Source organism: Danio rerio, chromosome 5 (assembly GCF_049306965.1).
Source record: "Danio rerio strain Tuebingen ecotype United States chromosome 5, GRCz12tu, whole genome shotgun sequence".
Lineage (NCBI taxonomy): Eukaryota > Metazoa > Chordata > Actinopteri > Cypriniformes > Danionidae > Danio > Danio rerio.
Genome location: NC_133180.1, coordinates 40,061,820 through 40,079,620, shown reverse-complemented (window position 1 = coordinate 40,079,620; position 17,801 = coordinate 40,061,820). Strand labels below are relative to the sequence as shown.

At 35.4% G+C, this 17,801-nt stretch overlaps 1 protein-coding gene across 23 annotated transcripts in view; it reads left to right on the top strand.

The window, feature by feature from the left end:
- paqr3a (progestin and adipoQ receptor family member IIIa) overlaps nucleotides 1-17,801 on the top strand; it is a 228,738-nt gene that overhangs the window by 208,772 nt on the left and 2,165 nt on the right. For 18 of the 23 annotated variants that reach the window (XM_073950045.1, XM_073950037.1, XM_073950035.1 and 15 more), the window contains 5 exons: nucleotides 5,154-5,375; nucleotides 5,558-5,720; nucleotides 8,239-8,394; nucleotides 13,946-14,143; nucleotides 16,786-16,876. In XM_073950045.1, coding sequence (XP_073806146.1) covers nucleotides 5,188-5,375; nucleotides 5,558-5,720; nucleotides 8,239-8,394; nucleotides 13,946-14,143; nucleotides 16,786-16,876 — 796 coding nt within the window. In that variant the 5' untranslated portion in view covers nucleotides 5,154-5,187. 23 annotated transcript variants of the gene reach the window in all.

Sequence of the window (17,801 nt, the reverse complement as noted above, 5' to 3'; positions counted from 1 at the left end):
CCTAATTAAAAAATATATATATAAAATGCTTGAGTTTCCATTTTGTCCATATCTGACAGAATGTTAAAGGGATGGTGCACCCAAAAATACTTTTTAAAAATAATAATAACAAAAGATTTTTAAAATGGTAACCATTGACTTTCACCGTGGAAAAAACAAATGCTGTGGAAATCACTATCTATGTTTCCATCCTCCTATTTTTATGTACACTGGAATATCACATGTTTAATATCATATATCTTTATGTTTCATCTTTGTCTTAGGTGCAAGTATTTTATTATATAAGAAAAAATAAAATAAAATAAATAAATAAATATATATATATATATATATATATATATATATATATATATATATATATACGGTGTATATACCGTATATACTGTACATATAAAGCATAATTGCTGTAGTTTATCAGGAATTGTTTTATCAGGACTTTGAGTACTTGGATGAAAGACATTAATGAGACATTGGATAAAAACTTTGCTTTATTCTTCAACTTCTATGTAGTATTCCATTTTTTTTTTTACATCTTTGGACAAAAAGATATATCGGTTTCAACATTTTTCTACGTCTTCATTTGTGTTTAACTGAAGAACAAAGCTTAACCAGGTGAAGGTTGAATAAATTTAAGATAAAGCAACCCAGCATTTATACTGTACATAGTTGAAGGACATTCTAGATGGATTTAGTCTAGTACTGTAGTTATTCTTTTGAGGAAAAGCGTAGCTGGTGACATTTGAAACTGCATGTGGTCTACTTTTTGCTCAAAAACACACAACTGCCTATGCCATTTTGTGTCAAGGCCTCTGCGGTGGCCTGCTTGACATCCCACTGTTCAGGAACTGGCGGTAAACTAGGCCTCGTCTGATGGCTCCAGAGCTCTCTCGAAGTGTCAGTTCCCCAAAATAGTCTTGTGACCAGACTACAGACACCAAACAAACAAAGGCACTCCGATCGTGTAAGTATCAGTCTGAGTGCTTGCGAAGCTTCCCTCCGTCCCCCGTATCGTGCTAATCAGTCTCCAGGGAGTGCGATCGGACACGACACACATCCTATTGGAGCAAAGTGTGGTGTCTCTCCCGCCTGCGAGCTGGACTTCGGTGCGGGTTGCAGTGGAAACGTTGATGTGCACCCTTTGTGTGGACGGCGAGGACAGAGGCACGGCGGCAGCAGATGTCTCGTGGCGGAGATTATAAATAAAAGCGACCAGAGCAGCGGAGCACTGACGGGCCTTAGCGAGGCCGCTGTCAGGGTGGCAATGTCTTTTACTTACTGGATAGTTTCTCAGCAAGACACTTGGCCAACCTCTTCTAACGATGACTGTGTCCTTGTTATTGGACTTGATGCCTACCCTTGGTTGGGGGCCATATCATAGGCACCAGTGGAGAACCGTGTGTGGGGGTTGGCTTGCCACAAGAAACATGGGCTTAAGAGGGCGAATGGTACAGTTACAGAAAAACAAAGGAGTGTGGTTCAGGTGCAGTTGTGTCTCTTCAGACACAGGCAATGTTCATTATAAACGCTTGGGGCACAACAGATGTACAAATCAAATTCTGAACACATCTTTTTCCATATCAACTGGACTGAGGGAAAAAAGTGTTATCAAGGATGCTGTAATTTTGTAGCCTACCGATATTTGAGAGTCATTCTATGTACAGTAATACCTCATAAATCTATGTGAGGACAACTAAAAATCCTTCCACTTTTAACCTCATAATTTGACTATTTTTCAAACACTTAACACTAGTATACTATACTTTAATTAGAACTAATACTTTTCACTCATATGAGCATGTTAATTCCTATAATAAGTATGAGTGATCGGTAGGTGGGTGGGTTTCTGTCTAGAAACAATAACGGTTACGCTCCTAATATACAGGGGATGGACAATGACACTGGTTTTAGACCAAAATAATTCATTAGTATGATGTAGGGCCTCCTTTTGCAGCCAATACAGCATTGGTTTGTCTTGGGGATAACAGATACAAGTTCTGCACAATGGCCAGAGGAATTTTGAGCCATTTATCTTACAGAGTAGTTGCCAGGTCACTATGTGGAGGAACACGTTTCCTGACTCGCTGTTTCAAAACACCCCAAAGTGGCTCAACAATATTTGGAACTGGTGAATGTGCAGGCCATGGGAACTTCATTTTCATATTTATTAAACCACTCTACGTGTGTTGGTGCATTATCGTCCTAGTACATGCTTACATGGCATCGCCTTCAGGATACAATGGTTGACTCATTGAGTGCACAGTCAGGATGGTTCGGTAGTCCTTGGCAGTGATGCACCCATCCATCACAAGTGTTGGGCCATGATATTGCAGCCCAAACTATCACTCATCCACCCTCACGCTTCACTCTGGGCATGCAACAGTCTGAATGTTACGCTTCTTTGGGGCTTCTCCTCACCATGACTCCCCCGTGTATATTGACCCTGTAGAGCTCCCAATGAACAGTTTTGATGGAAACAGGAGAGTTGAGGTGCACATTTAATTCTGCAGTGGGTTGGACAGCTGTGGTTTTATGTTTTTTGGATATTATCCGGGTTAGCACGAAGACAACCAGTCTCCTCTTGTGTTCAAAGTTACTCCTGTTGGATGTGGTTCATTCTTCTTCATGCTGACATTACTCTAGATACTGTGATACAACACAAAGAGTTGCTGTCTTGGTCACAGATACGTCAGCAAGACACGCACTGACAATTTGTTCTCTTTTGAACTCTGATAATGTTGTGTGAATTGCAATTGCAAAACTGTGCTATTACTCTGCTAATTAAACCTTCACACTCTTCTCTTACTGGTGGAATGTGCAATCAATGAATGCCTGTCAAATTTAGCCATGAAACCTTAAACACAAAATTGACCAGTTTCAATTTCATTGTCCAACCCTACACACAGTTTCTGTTAAATAAATTATTTGTCATTATTTCTTAAGGACACAAAAGACATCAGACTATAGAATTCTATTTGCCTTAAAGGGTCTTTGATAAAAGACACTAGAACAAAAAAAAAAAACTGTAATGGCACTCTTTCGCTGACATAGTGGATTTGCTGCAGTCAGGCAAATTGCCTTGGCAGTGCTGATGACAGCCTGTTGAAGAGTGAAGTGCTGAAAGGTGAATTAGGAGTGCTAATGAAGAACACACTCCTACTTGAGAAGGTAATTATCTTGGGTGTAATAGCTGAGGGAAGATTAAGTGTGATTCTAGCCCCAGAGGAGTATCACACAAGATTACACCTGAGATGTTTATGAAAGAAGAATGTCTTCTTCAAAACGTGCTGACAGCAGCTTGCCAGAAGTTGCCACCTACAGGTCTGAAGACAGTCCATGAAATGAACGCTATGAAAACTGCATGGATGCTAGTCTATTGCAGCTGGTAGTTCCAAACACTTACAGTAAATATATTTACTAAATAATGTAAAATAAATCAATATATAAGAAACTGTGTAGCAAACCCATTTCTAGTTGCATATTTGTAATAATAATTAGATATTTTATTACATTTTAATTATATATTATTATTATTATCATTATTATTATTATTATTATTATTATTTATCAAATTAAAATGATAGATGACTGATAAAGTAATCACTTGAGAGCAGGCAGAAGGATTAATGCTTCAGGTTAACGTACATGTGACATCAAGTAATCTCTTGATTAGCCTGTTAGCAGCTAGTAACAGCACAACTTCCTGCTGCTCACACCGGGCTAACATGACTCTGAATATGGGCTATTGAAAACAAAGACACAACCGCGGATTCTTCAATGAAGACCTTTATCTGATCAATAGTAAGTATAAATGTAGGATTAAGCGAACGTTTTAAACCGTTTCTGAAAAAAAAAACAACTAACGTTAACGTTAGACGTGCTTAGCATTTAGCTGTTATCAATTTTAGATACATCGCAGTGACAGCGATTTTCTTGTGATAAAGGCTATCGGGCAAGTTATTAGGTTATTGCTTTCATTTCAGTAAAATGTTTGGGAACGTTTATTTTTAGTAACGTTAGGTTAATACGTTGTGTGTTTTCGTATTTTGCCTAAAGGTTTAGTGTAACAGTGGGGAAGGTTTAGTGTTGGAGGTTTAGTGTTGGACAGTGTCTGGACGTCGGTTTATGTTATTGTATTACGTTACCTTATTTTTTGTTTTAAATAAGGCGAAATTTGTATTAATGTATGATGTTTTGTGTTTTTTTTCCATAATAAACTAACTTAACCGTTTAGCCAGTAACACTATAACCTTAATCAGTTAACGTTACGTTAATCAGAGCAAGACATACACCTAACCTTACCATTGATTTTTATGCTGTAAGTTAATTAGAAATAACTAACTTAGGAGGCTCTTTGTTCAAATGTACTTTTTAGTTAGTTTTCTAAAGGTATTATACAGTGTTATTTTAGTAATAGTAATAGGTTTTTATTTAATATTATTAATATTTTTTAATTAATACTACGAATTTGGTTACATTTTTATACTTTCACTGTTTTGTGGTTGTTTGTCGTAATTTTTCATTTTTATTTTAAATAAACAAATATATAAAATAAATTAGTAAATAAATCCATTAACCCCTGCATAAATAAAACAATAAATAAATAAATACACAAATAAACAAAATAAATTATTAAATAAATCCATTAATCCCTGCATAAATAGAACAATAAATAAATAAATATGCAAATAAATCAGTAAATAAATCCATTAATCCCTGCATAAATAAAACTATAAATAAATAAAAACAAAAATAAATGAGTATATAAATTCATAAACCCCTGCATAAATAAAACAAATAAATAAACAAATGTGCAGATAAATAAACAAAGAAATATAAAAACCCTTGCATGAATAAATACATTTAATTAATAGACAGCTTCCCGTTAGCATGTTGAGCTGAGGAAAAGTAAATGCGTAATTACGTTCAAAAATGAATAAATATTTGAAATAGGGCAGAAAAATAAATTTTCAGTTTAGCGTTTTCTTATTACCACTACATTCGTGTACTTTATTTAATCATTTATCTGGCCGCACTATTAATTGTTTTTAAGTTTATTCATGCAGGAATTTGCACAAAAGAAAAAAGTCAGGACTATCTTATGTACTAAACGATAATTATGAAATCATTCATGCATAAACTCTGTGTGTCTACAGGTCTCTGGGTGTGAGACTGGGTGACGTTATCATCATGCCGTCAGCAAAGGTGCTGAAAAACACCCAATACATTGAGCTGGGCAGTTATCAGTATTGGCCCGTTCTAGTGCCAAGAGGAATCCGCTTGTACACTTATGAGCAGGTGCCGGCATTCCTGCGCGAAAACCCTTATATTACTGATGGCTACAGAGCCTATCTGACCTCTAGACTGTGCATTAAAAGGTAAGCACAGATCCTACCCTTAACCACCTTCAAATAGATAACAAATATTTTGGCATAATGTCATCCGATGTAGATTCATTGCCGAGCTTAACAGAAAATTGAGAATAACTGAATTATATCTATCGTGAAAAATGTTTGCTTAAACACCGGATATAATATTTTCTTCTTCTTCTTTTTTTTAGCATTTTCATTCTTTCCAATGAGACAGTAAATATCTGGAGTCATCTGTTAGGGTTCTTCCTGTTCTTCACGCTGGGAGTTTATGACTTGTTAGCGGTGCTGCCTATGTTAGGAGCATCCAGAGAGGACTATGTCATCTACTCCATAGGCCTCTTCTGCTTCCAGGTATATCTTTGCTTTTCTCATACCCTCACAGTGTGTGGTTCACGTTAAGGTAGAAAATTTGAGCAGTTAAGTGGCAGAAGCACATAAACTTTGTAGTTAATAAAGTAGTTAAATGTGGGTAAAGATTTTGGCACACCAAACAAATAATCTCTTACCATGTTTGCTTGCTTGGATCAGCTCCATCTGTTTAAAAAAAAAAAAAAAAAAGATTTTAGATCAACACACTTAATCAAAAGTCTCCATATGATCCTTGGACTGTTGAAGGCCTTTGATAGCAGGCTTTCCACATCAGCTGTTGCCAGGGATTAGAGTTGAAACTTATGATTTTATCACCTAAACTCAGGCCCATCTAATTCTAGATCTGTTATCGGCTGCTCTCGTGCCATCGGTAATAGACAAAAATGGCAGCTTCCCTCCTTGGCAGCCATTCTCTAAAGCATCAGGATTAGGCAAAGTGCCTTTACCACCACGCTCGCTTATTCTCTCATAAAGGCATAATTATAGCATCTTTGTTTGGCTGCATACGTTTGTCATGTGAGCTTTGGTACTGTATAGTGAAAACTCTGCTTATGTGAATCTGTGCATATGATTTTGTTGTATTTGGCTTAACTGTAGTTGGGTGGCTCACTAATATATTAGATTGCTCTAATACATACAGTAGATTATATACAATAGATTGCTTGAAAACATAAAAGACACTTTGGATAAAGGTTGTGTGGTCAGTTCAGTGTTCTTAAACCTAAAGAAGGCCTTTGACACTGTTAATCATAGTATTTTACAAAAAAAATGAAGTAGGTTTAAAATGTCAGCGGAAGCCTTACAGTGCTTTTGGGTCTCATTTGGGCAGGAGCAATATATGAGGATTAAGGTGTTGAAGTCATCTCATCCATGTGTCTTAACAATAAGGGAGTACCTCAGGTGTGTGTACTTGGCCTACTGTTGAACACGCAACAATGTACATAAACAACCTTCAAGATTGCAGTTCAGGGGTTCTCCCAGTTCATACTGGGAGAACAGTTAATAGTTCAGATATAAACACTGATGTTTATGCTCAAGATTAAAATCACAGTTTAAAAGAACTTGATGCTGTGTTGTAGCATTTACATTGTGTAACCAATGGATGGCGACAAACAACCATCAAAATTAAGTCACTGAATAGGTTTTCAAAAATGATCCACCTATAATGAAATGTGCAAGTTTTATGTGTGAATTGTTGAATCATTAATTAAAAATAAATATACGTTGTACAAGATTTTAGATTTATATATTTAGCATTATCAGCAACCGTAGCAAAGATCATATTTCAGATTGAATATTTTTCTCTTTTCAGCTGGCTTTTTCTTGATTTTAATTTTTATTTAAATTACAAGTTCTTAGTTCTATTTTTTAAAACCAATGGTTTTTGCAGTAATATTTTTGTATGAATGAAAAGCAAAAGACATTTGTCTCCTCCCTTTTTTGCTGATCCAAAAAATTGTACGATCCAGGACTCAAAAACTGTAGTGTGATCCAAACCATGAGATTAGTGATCCATTACACCACTACCAGGTATATTCAGATGACACAGATATCGGTGTGTCTGCTAAAACACCTAGCCTGGCAGGTGAGAAACTGACTTGGGCATTAAAGCATATTTCAAGATGAGTTGAATTGTATCATTTAACTAAATGTTGAGAAAACATTTTCTGTTTCTCTGACTGTGTTTCTGTGTGCTTCTCCATACAAAATAGCCATGAAAGGAGTAAATTAGAGGTGCAGTTTAAGAATAAAGTTATTGGTATAGTAAACAAATTCAGGATATCTTGGCATAATTCTAGTCAAGAATTTAAAATTTGAAAGGTTAAAAGTAATTTCAAGAAAGTCAAACCAAGTCTCAATTGGTTTAATTTTGATAAGATTTTTATCATAGTAAACTTCCAATTTTTGTAAAAATGTTTGAATAATCATGTAACATTGCTGTTTTCTGAGCAGTAGGCGTCCGACCTCATAGGTGAACACACAAACAACTATTAATGGTCTTGTTCCAAAGTGTAAGACCTCGTTTGGTCATTCTGTCTTCTCTGTGAAATGAACAAAACTGGGATGCTTTAACTGCTAGCCTAAAATTGGAAAAAATTGTAAATGTTTTCTGTTTGGATACTTAAAAAATGGTTAAAAAACAAAATAGCAGTGTTTACATGAATAGTATATTGTTAGTTTATTGATCATACCACCTTTTCCTTATAGCTTTTGTATGTGATGAATTATGATTGTGTAATTTTTTTTGTAGTTTTTAGTTATTTATTTATTAAAACAACAATAATCCCTTGGACTGGTAATAAAAGTCTGCTATAACATTTAAACAAATACATGTGGCTTGTAAAAAATAAATAAAACGAGTAACCTGATCGAAGTTTTTACCTCCAACATACACAGAATTGATCACATCTGTAGCTTATTTGATGTAAATGCAGCTGAACTAAAATAATGTCAATTTACAAAATAATCTGTATCTCAGCACTTCACATCTTCTGCTCAGGTGTGCATGCTGTGCTCAGTGGGCTTTCACCTGTTCTGCTGCCATCGCTCGGAGAAAACCAGCCGCCGCTGGATGGCACTGGATTATGCCGGGATCTCCATTGGAATCATAGGCTGTTATGTTCCAGGAGTGTTCTACGCTTTCTACTGCAATAATGTACGTGCAAGAGATACCTTCTTCAGTCACTTATTATCTCATCCATCACACATTTAGAACAAAAGTTGCTAGAGATTTAATTGATTTAAGAATTTTTCTGCACACCTCAGTCTTCCAATTTACATACCAGATTTTGGAATAATTAATTATTCCAATAGATTCCAATAATTATTTATTCTGTGCGTGCTCTCTGAGGTAAACAAACAGTACATCAGCTTATGCGTGATTTTGTGGCCGCAAATACATCATTACATGAAGACAGAAATTAAATTTTTTGGGTGAATTATACCTTATAAATACAGTATGTGACACTTTATAAAACAAAGTGAAGACTTGTGTGACCGCCTTTATGCTTCTCTCCTGACCTTGAAATTAAAATTGGCATATAAAAGCTGAATTAAGATTGTGTGCAGGGTCAAATCGAGATCGCAATATTTTTTGATTAATCATACAACCCTAGTATGCTCCCATTACTTGGATGGACTGGCACACACCCCACAAATGTGCAAGGATATCACATGTATGCCGGAAAAATTTTGGATATATGATCCAGGGCTGCACAATATTTAAAAAAAAAAAAATTGTGATAATAGTATATGCGATATCCATGTTGCAGAGAAGTGCATAGGTTGTCTAATCAAATCTGATCAATCAGATGGGGCCTTTACAATCTTCTGCTGTTAGGTGAACCTCGAGCTGAAAATAAATAATGCTTGGAGACAAAGGAAAATTGACCACAGAAAATAAGAATCCAATTTTCTGCTGAGATTTTTAGTCATTCATGGAATAAAAACGTTTTTTGTTTGTTTGTTTGTTTAGGTTTAATTAGCTCAGAAAAAAATATATATTCCATGTTTATTTTAGTGTGATCTTTACATAATTAAAAAAAAAAGTTATTTTTAAATTACGGATAAAATACCATTTTTTTTAAGTTAGATATATTGTAAGAAATATTTTTAGCGCAACACTCAGCAACAATATTGTTACGGAGACCCGTAGGGGACGTGATGGTGGGGGAAAAAAAACTTGATGGGAGAAAAAAAACTGGGTGGGAGAAAAAAAAATTAATAGAAATTTTTGTTTATGTTTTAAGTTTTTGCGTTTCCTTGCAAAGGTTGCATTATCTCGCAAAGATGTTTTGCGTTCCATCGCAAAACTGTTTTTCCACACACTTCCCGTTCACTCATACATGTCTGCCCTTTCGTTTTTGATTGTATTCTCCCGTATTTTACCATTCTATTCCACTATCATCATATCGTTAATTATTTTCTCATATTTTTAATATTTTTCATATTTTTAATATTGAAAGTAGCGGAAATTAATATAAAAATGTCTGCATTCACTTTTCCTTTAAGCTGTGCGTCGATCATTGCCATTCATATGCATCCTCTGAATCAGCGAATGCATGTATAAGCGCTGACTGACATCGGACGCGCATATGATAAACTGAAAAACTGATCCCAGATCAGCTTCTGTACACTCCATTTATTTGAAGTGACACCTCTGTTATCAGAGCAGCAAATGAATCTCATGTTTTGTTTGATAATAGAGTTGTCACTTTAAGAATGCACAGATCTATAATGAAAGCACTCCATAACTTTAACTGTTTGTGCTCATTTAAGATAAAATTAGTTGTTCAAAATAAAACACGCAGGACGGACATGTTTACATATTATTACGTGTATTTGTCTGTTTAAACACACACCCGAATCCCAAAGTGTCCTGCTCTTTAGCTCCCCTTTAAATGTTCTTTTTATAGAAGTTGATCTAGGATCAGTTTATCATACGGAGCGCGTCTGTCAGTCAGCGCTTGTACATGCATTCGCTAATTCAGAGGTTGCATATAAAGAGTGATCGACAGGGGGGTTAACATGTATGAAGTGAACAGGAAGTGTTTGTGGAAAAACGGTTTTGCGATGGAACGCAAGCCATCTTTGCGAGATCATGCAAACTTTGCGAGGGAACGCAAAGACTTAAAAATAAGTTTTCCATTCACAGTTTTTTTTTCTCCCAGTTTTTTTTTTCTTTTACCAAATTTTTCCCCCACCATCATGTCTCTGTATATTGTTGATATAATCCGCTATTAACACCAAAGTATACAACAAAGCAGCACAAGTATTGTTAATAGTACCATTTGACTTGAAGATTATCCATTGTCCAGTACTGACCCAATTATATACCTTTACACAAAAACAAGTTCTCAGTACATAATTAGTAACAAATGCTGAGATGAGATGCATAAAACATTAGTCCTACACATGAGAGCTGTTTAAGAAAAAAAACTGAAAAACTGTTTTCGTAATACATCTTATGAACAACATCCAATAAGCAGAATAATTGACTCTGGGTCATTGAATTATTAGTAAACTAAAGCATACCCAAGGTGGTGATTTGCCCACAACTGGCTCTTTTCCCAGATCTTCAAGGACACCTTTCCTGATCAGTAGGTTCAATATGGTTAGTTTAGGGCTTCAGGGATATGGACGGGTAATGTCTCAATAAGGCAGCTTTCATTTTTGATTTTAATAAATAGCATAAATGTTATGGCATACAGTGAATGCAAATAAGTAGCATTACATTTTTTTTAAAGGATTGTGTCTTATTAGACTGTAATTGAGTTACTACAGTATCTATTATGTATTTACTGATGGCCAACAGTCATTGTGTTGCAGCAATTGTGCATTTATTGTGGTCCGTGTGAATGAGAGCATCATTAATATATAAAGGTATATTTTACTTTGGGCACAGTAATGAATCCTGAACTAAAACCTTCTGGCTCATTGGAGGTACAGGTGTGGGTGATGCTGAGGATACACTTCCTACAACTTAATAAGTGAGGTAATAAATGTTTATAGGTAGAGTTGAAGCCAAGTAGGACACATAGGGTTTCATAAGAATGACGCGGAGAGGCTCTTCACTGTGTGCGATAGACGATTATGGCCAATGTGGACAGGGGTAGATTAATTAGGTGGCTTGAGGTGCATCGTCCCTCAGTGGTCTCTAGCAGCAGATGGTTGGCCTGCTTTTGTTGTGGGCATATGTTACCTGTGCAACAGATACTGAGCAAGAGTTCACCTATTCCCTGGGAAAACAGTCTGGTGTGTGTGCACTGTGAATGCCACACGGAGAGACTGTGCATGTAGTATAGAGATTTACGAGGTTTTAACTTTCTAAATTAAACATTTATTCCTATAAGATGGATTTTTGTGATTGGAAGATATCAGTCACTCAGATAAAACACTTCTCCCATCATTTACTCATGCTCATGTCGTTTTAAACCTGTATTAATTCATGTCTTCTGGAAAAAGAAAATATTTTAAACAACCCAAGGAGATTCTTAACAATATTAGAGTCTTCTGACATTTATTGTGTTTAGAAAACATTTTATATTTTTAAAATGATCTATAACACTATATGTGAAGTTGTTTTGGAATGGAATGAAGGATATTTTTTTCAGGTTTAATAGATAAAAATAGACCCACAAGATCTTCATTATAACTAATTGTGATTTGCATTTGTTTGAAGTGAACATTTGTTTACACGTCGTCTTTGAGTTATTGAATCTTTCATTAAAAATTCATTTGATTTTGTAGAATTTTTGTTAAAATTTGCAATAAAACGTTCTTAAAAATAAAAAGTTCAGATTATTTTTAGCTGACTTAGTTGTGCAATAACTATAATCTCTATTTTAACCCTGTCATGCATGGTGTTCACATTTGTGGACAGTTTAATTTGACTTAATTTAAGGCTCATTAGTCAAGGTAGTTTTCTCCAAACCACTTGAGGGCAGTGTGAGTAGACTGTCAGCAGTATTGTCACAGTGGCTACTCTCTCGCATTCCAGTTATTCTTTGGTTGATGACATCATTAATCCAAGATGACTGTCAGTAATGGCCATATGTAAAAAAAAATGGCCGTATGTTAAATGCTGTAAAAAACGTTTATTCAAGAAGGTCAATTGAGGTAAAATAATATCAGTATGTACAGTAAAGTATGATGAATGTGTTAGTAATTTCTAAACTAAAATTTTGGGTGAAATGTAGTTTTTATTCAACAAAAACTAACTGTCCACATGTGTGGACATCATGCAACAGAGGAGCCAGATTGCATAAAAGTTTTTTTTTTTCTATAACCTGCTAGTAAATTTATTAGATTTTTTTCAAAGATGCTATAAATTGTCTTATATTGTAATAAAGTAGACATTTAACAAATATATCAACATAGTCTTTTAAAAGGACATATTACAGCATTTTACACATTCATATGGAAAAAATTTAGCATATTGCCTTCTAAACAGAGAAAGAATAGATCAAGAAGTCAGTACAGAATAATTGAGAATATTCCAGAGGACAGTGGCAGTGACAGCAGTGATGAGTATGTGCCAGAAAATAGCATACCCATACTGCAAACGTTTTTGCATCAAAATAACTACTGTTATTATTGTTCCTTCAATATGTTTTATTGTTAATATATTGTACTATTATTGTTTTTAATAAATGAGCTGATATGAATAGAATAACAGGCCATTAAAAAAAACACAATATTCCATATTATCAAATATGTCTTTATCTCATTTTACACCTTTGTTGCATGGTGTCCACGTATGACAGGTAAATAATTTTTAAATAAAACCAAATTTTGAATGAATGAAAATGGATTTCAATTTCAGAGTCATATTAAAGTTATAAAATAATAATAATAAATTCAGATAATTGAATTTTTCATAATTCATGCATGAAAGGGTTAAACATACAATAAAAGATTCTCAGTTTCTCAACCGAGTCACTGATGGCTGAATTGTAGTATTTGGTTGTACTGTCTCTTTAAAAGTGAGGAATGGTATAAACATGAGAAAGTTGTAAATGCGCACACTGAGAGCTGTCGTGAGTTGACGTTCCCCGTGAGATTACTGTAACACAGTGCTAGAGCATCCTCCATAATGTTGTACGACAGTTTATTCCTCCTTTCCTGCTAGTTTGCACAATGGACCCCTGTGGAGCGGCTTTGTGCTGCCTGTTTAAAAGCGGCGAGGTGCTGCTTGGCGCGAAATCTTCTTTGTTTCAAGATTGTGGTGCAGTTTTTTTGGAGCTTGGATATCCTGAGCAAGCTGTTTGCTCTCGTCCCCTCCACTCCCACTTGCTGTTTTCCGAGCACCAGCGCTTTTGGCCACGCAGCTCCACATGGTTCTCCCCACATATTGGAAGTGCTGGCTTATTGTGCCCCAGAATGCGGCAGAAATCTGCTCCAGCCCAAAGCAGATGGCCGTGTTCGTGGACCCACTCCGTCACTCCTGTTCCCCACCATATGACATTCACACGTGGGTGAGCCATCGCCACTCTCCCCCTGCCAAGTGTTTAGCTTTGCTTTTTGGATGACTACTCAATCAGCCAAGCGCCCCAAGAGAAAGAGAGAGACCGCTTTCTCCACTGCTTTTTTTTTTTTTTTTTTTTTGTGAGTGATTTACTTTGTGTGCGTGTGGTGTGTGTGTGTGTGTTGTGCACATTGTGATGACTTGCATGTGCCTAATGTTGTTTTGCGTCTGGTGTTTGCAGTACTGGCGGCAGGTGTATCTGGTAACCGTTCTGGCCATGATGTTGGCAGTTTTCTTCGCCCAGATTCACCCTCATTACTTGAGCAAGAAGTGGCAGAAGCTGCGCTCTCTTCTCTTCTGTGCTGTAGCAGGATACGGCCTAATCCCCACCTTTCACTGGATCTGGATCAGCGGCGGCTTCGGTTCACAAATAGTCCAGGTAACTCGAACACTAATGCCTGTTTTATTTTGTTTTTAGAATTAATGAATTTCTGTCTGTTTGTCTGTCTTTCTATCAGCCTGTCTATATATGTGTCTCTCTTATACATATACATTTGTCTGTCTGTCCATACAGTAGCTGCTTTTACCCAGTGATATCGGTAAATAGTCAGAAAATAACCAGAACTAGTAAAAAAAAATGTAAATTCAAAAAAGTGTTGTTCACACAGGCAAGGACATTCTGGAATTTTTCTGGAAAAGAACATTCACACATCCATTTCATAATATCGGTAAATCCTGACATCATTAACCAGAAATGAGCTCTAAACGGCTAAAGGGGTCGGGCTTTTGTTGATGGTTTTACTTTTATTTAAAGCTTTAGTATTCATGCAGATGCTTTGTCTCAGAAGCACAGCTAAATATTTACACATTTGACTACATACAAATTCTATGGATGGATGAGTATTGTAAACAACTTTGATGAAACTTTGATCATAATATGTGTGTGTGCTCACTGGAGCACTCCTTCACGTACACACGCATCAAGCAGCTGAAGCAGAGCTTGAAGGTAAAGAAACAACAGCTCATCCAAAGCATTTTATCGATAATTTGTTCCACATTTGGCATTAAGAAGGAACATAGAAACGTTATCTGACTAACATCTAGCAGCTACATGTTTTTGGGGAAAAAAATATTCAAAAGATTTTATTTTCATAAACAGCGTGGATGTGAATGCATCTGAATGTTCTAATTGGCTGGAGTAGACATCTCACGTCATCACGTTCTAAGCGTGAACACTCTTTTCCGAGTATTTTCCTTCTGCGTTCACACAGCGCAGTATTCCGGCAAATTACCGGTAATGTTACAACTTCTCTTTCCAGAGAATTTAGCGGTATTCTCAAAAATGACCTGTTCACACATGACAGACCGGTCTGTCTTTCTGTTTGTCTATGTCTACCTTTTGGTCTATTTGTCTTTCTGTCTCTACAGTACGTCTATCTATTGGTCTGTCTATCTGTCTTTGTCTTTCTATCAGCCTGTCTATCTGTGTGTCCACTTGTCTGTCTGTTTGTCTATTTACTGACATCTGTTTATGTCTGTCTGTCTCTCTGTGAATATGTCTATCTATAGATGAATTACCATGTTTGTAAACATTCAGGATGCCCGCACAGCGTGGTTGCAGAAACAAAACAGGAGCTCTAGCATTTACAGCGAGAGGAATGACATCCGATGCGGTACAGAGTTTGTTGTTGTATTAGAGAGAAGTTGTATTGATTACATATTATATATAATATTTACATAATGCTTTCAGCGTATTATAACAGCTTGTCACCCAGTGAAAACCACAGTTATTTAGCAAAATTAACGTTAAATTGAGCGGCAATCGTTTGACAGGTGCGTTTGCGACAGCACCCTCCCAATGGATATTGGATGAGACGAAATGGCCAAGCATCCAGCCCCAAATATACAATCTCCTTGAAGCTCCAAGTGTTTTTCCAAGAGAGAAGTTTAAGGCCTACAAGTCTTTGGATGCCAACAATGTTGTTCCGTGTGGTCATGTGCAAGAAATAATGCTCCATGATGACCAGATTCAATACTATGTATTTCTAAAAACCGAGGTTCTGCCTCTCCAAAGACAAGAAGACAGAACTGTACAAGCATTGGGTAATCATCAACAAGCAAAACAACTGTATTCTGACAGCGAACTACACCTGTACGGCAGGGTATGTGAAATATATATTCTTACATTTTATTCTTAGCATTAGGTGTCTGAAGTTTAATTAACCAAATTTAACTGTTTTCTGAAATCGTTGCTGCAATCAAAACGAGTAATGTGTATGATTCAGCAAAGCGTGAACTTACCTGATATGAAATGAAAACTGCAGAGTCCAGCATTTTTATTAGGTCCTCACTCCATTCAGCTCCCTTTGAGCCAAAGACGTCTGCGTTTGGCATTAAAACCAGTGGTGTACAGTAAAAGTTTTCGAATCTGGCATCCTAACGCACAACACGGCACATTTGCTATTGCAACTGGGAACCCATGTGACGTAGGTTGGTAATTCCTCTATTGGTCTATTTGTCTGACGATCTGTCTGTCTATTGGTCTATCTGTCTGTCTCTCTGTCCCTGTCTGTCTATATGTCTATCTATTGGTCTGTATCTATCTGTCTGTAAATGTGTATCTGTTGGTCTATCAGTCTTTAAATCTAACAGAATATTTAATTATATATAATTATTTGCTTATTTAAACAAATAATGATTTTAATTATATTGTGATATTTCATAGTAAAATGTGGTAAATGTATATTTAGTATTACTTATAACATACTAATAAATAGATACTGTAAAATAAACACTTAATGAATACAAGTTTAGTAAAACAAAAAAAATGCATTGGCGAGTATGTGAAAGTTAATTCTAAAAAGGCCTGAGAACATGTATATATTTGGTATATGCCCTGGGTATGTTTTTTTTGTTTTTATATGGTTTTAATTTATTTATTTTTATGTACAATCATGAGTAACAGCTATGGTGATGAATATATCTTCACCCATTTTAACAGAAACAGTAGTAGTAGTGGTAGTATTGTGTTTATATATGTAACATTCTGAAAAAAAAAAACTTATTTATTTTTTTTTATAGGAGTTTCTTCCCAAAGTGCTGATCATGTATTTACTTGCTGTAGCTGCTATTGTCTTCTACATGTCTAAAGTTCCAGAGCGGTATTTTCCAGGTAAATGAAATTCATTCCAACACTTCAATAAGAAGCTCTATTTAATATTTTTAAAAGAATACGCATCCTGACATTCCTGACAGCATTTGTGGATATTTTACCCAATGAAAAAGTTTTGAAGTGAATGACTAAACCAAAGGTTACACCTGCATTAATCAACTCAACTCACACTTGAACACGTAATATCTTATTTTCACAATGCTACATTTTTTTAGCATTTTATTTTAATTAGTTATTCAATTAGCTTAATATAATTAGATTAATATGTGCTTATAAGGTTAATATGAGATTAATATGTGCTTTACAATATTAATAAGTGCTTTACAAGGACTTTTCTTTGTCAACTAAGTTTATCTATTGAAGCTTTTTTGTAGTGTTAATAAACAGGCTATTGCAGGGTACCCATGGGGTCTTAAAAAGACTTAAAATACCTTAAATTTCAAAAACTAAATTTAATGCCCTAAAAAGCCTTAAATTCACTGAATTACTTTGTTGTAAGTCTTAATTTTAAACAGATCTTAATTTTCCTCTGTCCAAGTAAAGCTACCCAATCGAGCCGTCCTCCATCCAATCACCAACAATAAAAACTTAATAAAATCAGGGAAAGAAAACAAAAAACAATTACACAGTTCCTCATGATGATAACAGGACAATTTATCCCTATATTTTATCTTCCATTCGTACAAAAACTATTACAGAAAGGGGAGTAGATATGATATTTATAAATAGACATGAAACTTAAGGTTTTATAACAGAAACGCATTAGGTTAAATAGAAGTTACACTCAATTACTTTGGACCACAAGCCAACAAATATACATTTTTGATTATTTATGTAATTACCTCAACAATAAATATACTTTTAATAATGTTAAAAAAAGAAAGAAATATTAAAATGTTGAAAATAGTGTATACAACTACAGTTT